Here is an 8,857-nt window from a genome sequence, read left to right as displayed (position 1 = left end):
TCAATTATTGTTTATTTTGTACATATTTAATAATTAATTATGCAAGATGTCCAAAACAGACAACAACAACAAACAACTTTGGAATTATATGGAAAAAATTTTTGAACTTTTAAAGAGTTGGTTTGATTTTAACAACTACTAAATGTCAAAAATAAATACTAACATGATAGTATCCAAAAGAAAGCCACTTTACATCCTTGCCCACTTGAAAACAGAAACTTAGTGGGGTCCTTACAGTTATATATATCTTTTTCATGGTCAGTTTTCTCCCAACATGTCAGCTGGCTGGTCTAGCTGCTTTTTGTTGCTCATCCATTAGTTGTTTTTTAGGGTTTCTCAACTTTGTGGCCCATGTCCCAAAATTATCATGAACCCTGAAGAATTGACATGTCAACTACATTTTTGTATGGCACAATGGGACATTACATACAATGGATGACATAATCAAAACCCATGTAGCTTTGTTTTTATAACGTATATCTCTCCTTGTTGAAAAGTTTGTCTTTAGGTCGTGGCTACTTCTGATTTGTATGTCCTGTTCTGGTTGAATGTTACACTGTGGTTGTACGGGAGGTATATGTCCCATTGCGAAACACCATATCAGAAGCCATACAGTCCTTGGGAAAATCCAGAGGGCTACATGTTGCTTGTCTCTTCAAAGCTACAGCACAGTAATCCACCTGCTCCGCATCCAGCCCAGACTCCAGCCACCGGAAACACACAATACGCTGGAATGACCGCCGGAAATTGTCAGACACAAAGCCGTACAAGATAGGATTGGCGCCACTGTTTGCATAACTGAGGATGACAAAAAGCTGAGTGACCATAGGGTCTGGGGGCCTGTGGAAAACGCTGATCAACTGGACGATGTAAAAGGGCATCCAGCAAAGAACAAACACTGCCACGACTAGCAGCACCATGCGGGTGATCTTCTTCTCCGAGCGCCGGCGTTGAAGCCAGCCTGCTTTTAGCCCCACTGCTCTCATCCTGGCCACCATTAGACAGTAGCATAAGCAGATAGCTCCGACCGGCAGCAAAAACCCCAACAGGAAGGTATAGACTACAAACGCCTCTGACCACGCTGGTTCAGGCCACAAAAAGTTACAGTCCACGCCACCGTCCTGTGCTGGGACAGTGTCTGCAAAGATAATGATGGGCAGGATGACTAAGAGTGACAGCCCCCATACACACACGTTGACTACTTTGGCGACAGTGGGTCTGCGGTAGCGGGCAGCCTTGATAGGGTGGACCACTGCTACATAACGGTCCACGCTCAGCACAGTAAGGCAAAAGATTGATGTAAACATATTGATACCATCTACACTGAGCACCAGCCTACACATGAGTGACCCGAAGGGCCAATGACGAACAGCAGCTGATGTGGCCAGAAAAGGAACACTTAACATGAACAACTCATCAGCAATTGCTAAATTGAGGATATAAATGTTAGTGGCCGTTTTCATTTTGGCATATTTCAGAATGACGTAGATGACCATGGCATTGCCAGTAAGACCTACACAACAGACAAGAGCATAGATAGAGGGGATGATGATTTTACTGGCTTCAGGCTCCTGGTAGTAGTCCTCGTAGTCCATGCTTGTGTTATAGGGCAGCCCTGTTGGATAGGATCCGTAGTTCTGGCTCCGATTGAAATCCATGATCCCTTTTGGTGGGTATGTGATGCTAACTCTCAGTTTGAATGATGGTAGCCAACGGAGCTATAGAGAGCTGAAGTGAAACCAACTTTGGGCTTCTTGGCATTTGTAATACCACAGCTTTCTAGCGCCAGCCCTAAAACATAACCTTGATCAAAAGTAGATTGTGCTGCCCTCTATGTTTGTCTAGACACGGAAGGTCATTTTTTTGTGATGTTGGTGTTTATTCAGTAATTCTGTTTTAGCAATCTTTCAGGAACACCATTTCTCATAAGCCCAAGCCAGTCAAGTGGCGGCAGCTATGAAAATGTACAGGAAGTCCTGAATGGCGAAGATGTCTAAAAAAAATTCTACTCTTTCTGACACTATGGAAAGACTTCTGGGGAGCTGTGGTTTTTTCAATGCTATTGTTACATTCAGTTAAAATCCTGAATTCAAATTCAGAAAGTTCTGTAGTTGAATTTATCTAAATCTCAGGAATGCATGATAAAATGAAACCTGGATGAGAGATTCTTTTGAGCTATAGAAGGTAGTGAAACAGCCAACCTGGAAATAGTGTCAAGACTTCAGCTCTCTCTTGTCCTTTTGGTTTCTATGACAATCCACAGATGTTCATATTACAAAACAACAGTTTCAACAGTCAAATGTTCCCTCTTCTTAAGTTCATATGTCTTCAAATCTCCTGGGTCTCTTGTGTCCAGACAACCATAATATTTATTTTCCTTTTCGCTATAGAATAAATGGGGTATGCAGCAATTGCTCTCAAGTCACCCTGTACACCCTGAATCACAGGATTCTTAGTAGGCAACCTACTAAGAAACATACATCAGTCAGTGCAATGTTCAGCAGGGTAAGACCACTTTGTCACACAGTACATAAAAAGCACTCCATGTTTTGATAGGAACGGGGCATTCTGGCAGTTCAAATCACGTTGAGTGTCCATTTAAGGGTGGTGTTGTTTGGGTCCTGTGCTCATGTTGTCTTGTTGAGAGTCTCAGCCGTTGCAGAGTGCAGAGAAACCACAAGGTTCCTGCCGAAGCTTCCCTTCAGGATACATTATGCTCCCATTTTATGTGACCTGAATCATAAAAGCCTGCAAGAAAACAAAGAACTGTCACTTAGTTTGCCTATGACAGACACCAAGCACAACATCAAAGTACAAGTGAGTCATACCTAAGAGAACCTGACACTGCATTAGTTTTCCTAATATGTCACTGCATTTACCATGAATTTATGAGCCTGAAAACATTGCTTTAAATTGTCTGAGGCAAATTATTTTAATAACAATTACCTATACAAAGTAAACACATGCGCCACTAATTCTTAATGCATTGCACATGCAAAACAATAAGTATATTATTTCACAGGCTCAGAATCTTCTAGACTGTAGTACAGGATGTCTGCAGCAATACTGGTTACTTATAGGCAATGGGTTGAATTAAGAAGAACAGTTTTAAAATGTGGCAAATACCCCTGGAAACATATGTTAATCCCACACAACCACATACTTTTTTTTTTTTTTACAGGTCTCATTTTCATGTTCAAAATCCTATTTAGGGGTTGTACCAGAACAGGTTTACATGGTTTAATTGTCAAAAAACACCATATTTTTTGTCATACTGCACATTGCTGCAGCTCCTCTTTTCTCCCTGTGTTGAGGCTTCGTTTTAGCTATGGATTGATACATCTTGTCTCCAAATGATCTTTGTTGGGAGTTGCACATGTGTAGTTCCTAGTTGAGGACTACTAGCCAATCAGAAGCAGAGAAAGGTGGGTCAGCGAAAAGACTGTAAACAGCTTCGATTCAACTGTAGGCTACATGTTGCCGACCAGGTTGGCAATTTGGACTGGAGCAAGAGTATAAATCAATATAGACAAAACCCATAATACCACCTCTTTAACATCCACACACCGATAGCACAGCCACTGGGAGCAATTTGGGGTTCAGTATCTTGTCCATGGAAACTTCGACATGCAGACTGAAGGAGCCAGTGATCGAAACAATGGTAATCGAAATTAAGCTGAATGTCTGTGGGCAAGTCATTTAATATTAATTGATACACAGAGCCAGGTTTAATACCAACATGTGCCTGTGCCAGGAATTTGAATTGATTCACCTTAAAGTCAATAGCAGACATTGTTCTGAGATGTATATTCTCACCACAAGACTTATTTTCCACTTAAATACCAAAAAACTCATTTGCCTCATTTGAATGAACCTTCAACCTGTTTGCATCTCTTCTCCCACCTGTGTACTGTGCATTCTACACTGGACACCAAAATACCAAACAGATGGGTAAGAGAGTTTCAAGACCAGGAAAATACCAGTCAAAACGCTGCTTGTGGTGATTGTCGTTCCGCTGCAAAAACAGGGCCCTAGGAGCTATTTCTGTAAATTGAATTATAACAACCTCTATAGCTGCATCCGTCTCATCCACACATGCCACCATTTTTTGGCCATTTTTCTGCTGCTATTTTTCATGAATGGAGCTAGCTAGCTATGCATGATGATAACTTCTCCATTTTTAATCTTGCCTTCAAAGCCCTGAATGATCGATTGTTTGTACAAGCAGGAAAACAGCTGTCACTGATTAGAAAAGCAGACTTAATCGCTGAACAAATCGGAGATAATGTGGCTGGTGAACCTGGCTAGACAAATATCACGCCACGTAACGTTTCATTTAAAAATGCACCCCATTGCTTAGCTACTGACAAGAAATGGTGTCCATCAGGATAGTCCATCAGTGGTTTAGACCTGGATGAATGATAACATTTCCATTATTCCAAGATGACATTCAATTATTTTTAGGAATGTTGTTCACCAGGCTAAATGGCTCCTCAGGCTTCAGGTCTGAGCAGGCTGGCTGCATTACATGATGCAATTGCATGAAAATATTGTGTTGATGTAGTTTTTAAAGAAATAGTTCAACATTTTTGGAAATGCTTATTTGCTTTCTTACTGAAAGTAAGGTGAGAAGATGGATACTAATCTAATGTCTGGGTTTTAAGTACAGAGTTAGATGTGGTTAGCATAGCTCAGCAGTCTGGAGAAAAGTGGTGGATCAACCAGCCCACACTGCAATTCCTAGAACCTCACTGCTAGCATTGCTAAGAGAGTTAACCAGGGTGTTGGGGGAGAGCTGGGCTGAGAGTTTGGTGCTGAGACATAGTTGAGTATCATTGTTGTATGTGTGGAAGTTGAGACCATGTGGGCGGATAATCTGACCAAGGGGTATCATGTAGATGATGAAGAGGATGGGTCCAAGCACAGGACCCTTGAGGCACGCCTTGGTTGACCAGAGCTGGGTGGGAGCAGGATTTTCCAATGGTGACAAATTGCTTCCTTTGTGAGAGGTAAGACTGCTGTGGCAGTGATACCAAGGTGATGGGATAGGCGGTCGAGGAGAGTGGTTTGGATTGTGTTGAAGGCTGCGGAAAGGTCCAGGAGGATGAGTATGCTGATTTATTTGAAGTTAGCAGTAGTGAGTAGATTGTTTGTGATTTTGATCAGGTCGGTCTCTGTGCTATGGTGAGGTCTGAATCCCAACTGAAGGGGTTCATAAAGATCATGTTTGAACATGTGCTGGTCTACTTGGGTATGCTTTTTCCAGAATTTCACTGAGGAACGAAAGGTTGGAGATCATCCGGTTGTTGTTGGCATCCTCTGGATCCAAGCCTGGCCTCTAGGGGTGACTAAGGCTATTTTGAAATGGGAGGGAACTACGTCAGATTCCAAGGAGCCGGTGGAAGCCTTGGCTTTGATGACCAGCTTGGTCACTAGAGGGATGTGAACCCTCATGAAGGAGGAGAGGCAGAGCTGAGGCATGTGGCAGATTGGCATTTAAAGGGGAGGGGGCAGACACCATGAGTTGCTAGTGGATGAGATTAATTTTGGCATGGTAGAAATCCAGGAACTTGAAGCAACAGTCAGGGTTACCTGAAGTTCGGTGCGGGTCAATGGGGCTGAGTAAGCGGGTGATGGTTGAGAACAGCATTCTGGGGTTGTTTTGCTGGTTGTCAATGAGGGTGGAGTAACAATGACTTGGCTTTAGAAAGAGCTGCCTTGTAGGAGCTCACGTGGTCTTTGTAGGCCTCCAGGTGGCAATGAGCCCAGTTCTTTTATGAAGTCTTTCCAGTCGACGACCAGAGGCCTTCATGGAGTGGAGTTCGGTGGTGTAGGAGCAAGAGAATCAAGGCTAAGAGACAGAGCAGTGTTGAAGTGCTGCCAGGGTGTCCGCTGTGGTTAGAGTTCTTTTGGAGGCCAGGTGGACGGCTAATAGTTTTGTAAAACTTGACTAGAAACTTGCCAACTGACTTGATGTTTCTCATTACACTTGAAGTGTAATAGTACGTTCAGTACTTTGGGGGGGTTGGGGATAATAAAGAGGACAGCATGAGGATCAGAGACAGCAAGGTCCAGGCAGGTCCAGGCAGAAAGGTGTGGGTGTAGGTAATGTTGGAGAAACTAGCAAAAGACTGCTAGATTTTGAAAGTTGTCCAACAGGAAAAATCCCACCCCCTTCCTTTAAAGCCACTCCCCCAAAACACAGCACTATCATGCTGTCTCATTGTTTTGTGGTGCAGATGAGCATAATACGCGACAGGAATGATAGCTGACAAGCAGAGACAGGAGCGTGACAGTCTTGACAAAGTAATGGCCACATCCAGTTAACATCCAGACCTTTGTGAAAGGCACATCCACATTACAGCCAACATTAGTATCCCATTAAAATCAGAAAAGGTCCTAGCTATTGTAACTGCTGACATGTCAATTTCCCAATCACCCTGAAGTATTCACTGAATCCCTCCTCTATGCTTTCTGCCGGTCTGTTAACATCTTCTCAGCAGAATGACCATGACTGTTTGCCACAAATGAGGTCACTGGGATAGTGACAGCCTTGTGGGATTACATCACCTTGCTCCTACTCTACAAATTATGTTATTATCCCATTTAGCATTGTGCTATGTGGGTAATGTAATGCCACAGATGACTATATAATTTACACTGCTCTACATTGCCTGAGAGCTTTTTTTCCTATAAATTTAGTGTTTTCTTATTTTGTTGAAACAGAATCTTGGTTTTCCTCTTGTTCGCACAAAGCGGCAATAAACCCCTATCCACATGTAGAGGTTCGCTCTGCACAGATAAAGTACTGACTGGTGCTGATTTTGAGGACTGATAGGATGTAACATGTTAAATGAAACACCACAAAGTAAGTTTCACTTTTATAAATCATAACTCATTTGAAAGCTTTTCTGTTGTGGTGGCAGCCCGGCTGACGGTGAGTGTCCTGTTTTTTTCTCCTTTTTTTCAGTTTTTCAGTTTTTTCCTTGGTTTTCTGTTCCCTGCCTACCTCCCTGTGTTTTCTCCCCTGTTTGCTCTCTCTCCCTCTGCTCCTGAGCCCAGCCAACTACCTGCACCTGCATCCCATCAGCCACCTCGTCAGCCTGCCACACCTGCCAATAATCACCTCATGACTGCCTGTATTTCAACCCCGGTTCTCCACACCATCCTTGCTTGATCATCGCTGCTCCATAACTGGTGCCACTTCTGTGTTCAGGCTTCCATGTTTCTTGTTTTTTCACACTTACCCTGTGCCTTGTCGTTGTCTCCCCTAACCTTGTCTCTCTGTCTGTTTCCCTCCCAGCTCACCCTCGTCCTCCGTTCGGCTGGGCTCATCCACTGGCCCACTCCTCTTCGGACTTCCCTCACGGCGTCCTCCCTGTCCCCCGCCTCTCCTCGCTTCCACGGCCCGTGTTCCCCGGCTCCCTGGCCCCCTGTCTCCTTGGTTCCCCGTGCCTGTACTTCCCTCAATAAACCTCCTTCCCTCTGAGTGCTGCATTTGGGTCCTCTCTGTCCACACACCACACCTCGTAACACTTTTCACACCCAACCTGGAAAACACTGCAGGTATTTGTTATAGTGTATCGTGCTCCTGGTCCATATTCTGAATGTTTATCTGAATTTGCAGAGTTCTTATGAAGTTTAATCCTTAAAACAAATAAAGTAATTATTGATGATTTCTAATATTCATGTGGACGTCGACAATGATGGCCACAAACAACATTTTTAAGGCTTTTCTAGAGAACAAAAAAGCTGTGTCAATAGTAATTATATTCAATTAATAAGTAAATGTTCCTCATTCCTCCTCCTCGAAACATTTTGTAAACACAGACTGTTTTCTTTGATGGTGCACTTAATAAGTGGGGGGTCTGGTGGTCCTCCCCCAGAAGATTTTGAGCATTAAAGACTTAATTTCCTGTATTCTTGTTTAAAAAAAAAAAAAACTTGCACCAATTTATGGCGGAAATGTTTTTATTTATATAAAGGGAAACACAAAATTCAGGTGGCAGGTGACAATTCAAAATATATAAATATATCAGAAAATAATGCAGTAAGGCTCTCAGGTATTCTTTATTGCTTTATAATACATTTCTCCTGTAGATCAGCTTACTTAATATCATCCCTGCTGAGTCAACACGCATGAGTTGGTCTTCCCTCCTCTTTGTATCTGTTTGGGGAATTAACCTCTTTAAATGTGATTGTGGCACCTTTTCACCTCAATGATAAATTAATTCATTTTAATTCAGTTATTAACTTCTTGGTCTTTAATAGGCTCTACTCGGCTCTGCATTGCAGATAGTAGCCAGAGATAGTATGTAGCTTGTCGTCATAGCAACGCCACACACAACGTAATATTCAATGCGACGCACACACACCAGCGATCCACACAGCTTTCTCTTTTTTAAGTTAAAACGTTTCAACATTCCTCAGTAAAGCGGTATGAAAACCTTCCAGCTGTGTTTTCCTCTGCCGTTGTTGCTGCAGCGGTCTGTGTGACGGCGGGAGCAGAGGGCTCTGTGAGCGGGCGGCTGGCCGGCCTCACACGCTCCTCCCGCGGGTTGGCGCAGGCTTCCCCCGCAGCCACTCACGGAGCTCCTCAACTCCAAAAATATTCAAGCACATTTTTGTTCCGCCATCACTTCTCGTAAAACTGTCAATATTCGAAATCTACACAGCTGATTTCTCAACTCAGAACTTCTCAGAAGTGGATTTAGTGATGAAATTCCATAAGAAAACTGTAAAATATAAAACTTTCTGTTGCTGGTCTCTGTCTGGTGCAGCAATGATGATGCAGTGAAAAGTGAATATTCTCTCTGACCAATCAGCAGTCTGTCTGTTTTCACATTACATTTTAGTT

The 8,857-nt window shown here is 43.0% G+C and overlaps 1 protein-coding gene across 1 annotated transcript; it reads right to left on the bottom strand.

The window, feature by feature from the left end:
• Positions 1-210: 210 nt before the first annotated feature.
• Positions 211-1,923, bottom strand: sstr1b (somatostatin receptor 1b). The gene has a single exon (XM_046065001.1). The coding sequence runs from the start codon at positions 1,656-1,658 to the stop codon at positions 552-554; it is 1,107 nt and encodes a 368-aa protein (XP_045920957.1). The 5' UTR covers positions 1,659-1,923; the 3' UTR covers positions 211-551.
• Between the last annotated feature and the right edge of the window lie 6,934 nt (positions 1,924-8,857).

This window comes from Micropterus dolomieu, linkage group LG12, assembly GCF_021292245.1.
Source record: "Micropterus dolomieu isolate WLL.071019.BEF.003 ecotype Adirondacks linkage group LG12, ASM2129224v1, whole genome shotgun sequence".
NCBI lineage: Eukaryota > Metazoa > Chordata > Actinopteri > Centrarchiformes > Centrarchidae > Micropterus > Micropterus dolomieu.
Note: the sequence above shows the minus strand (reverse complement) of the source record. Positions and strands in the feature narration are given on the sequence as shown.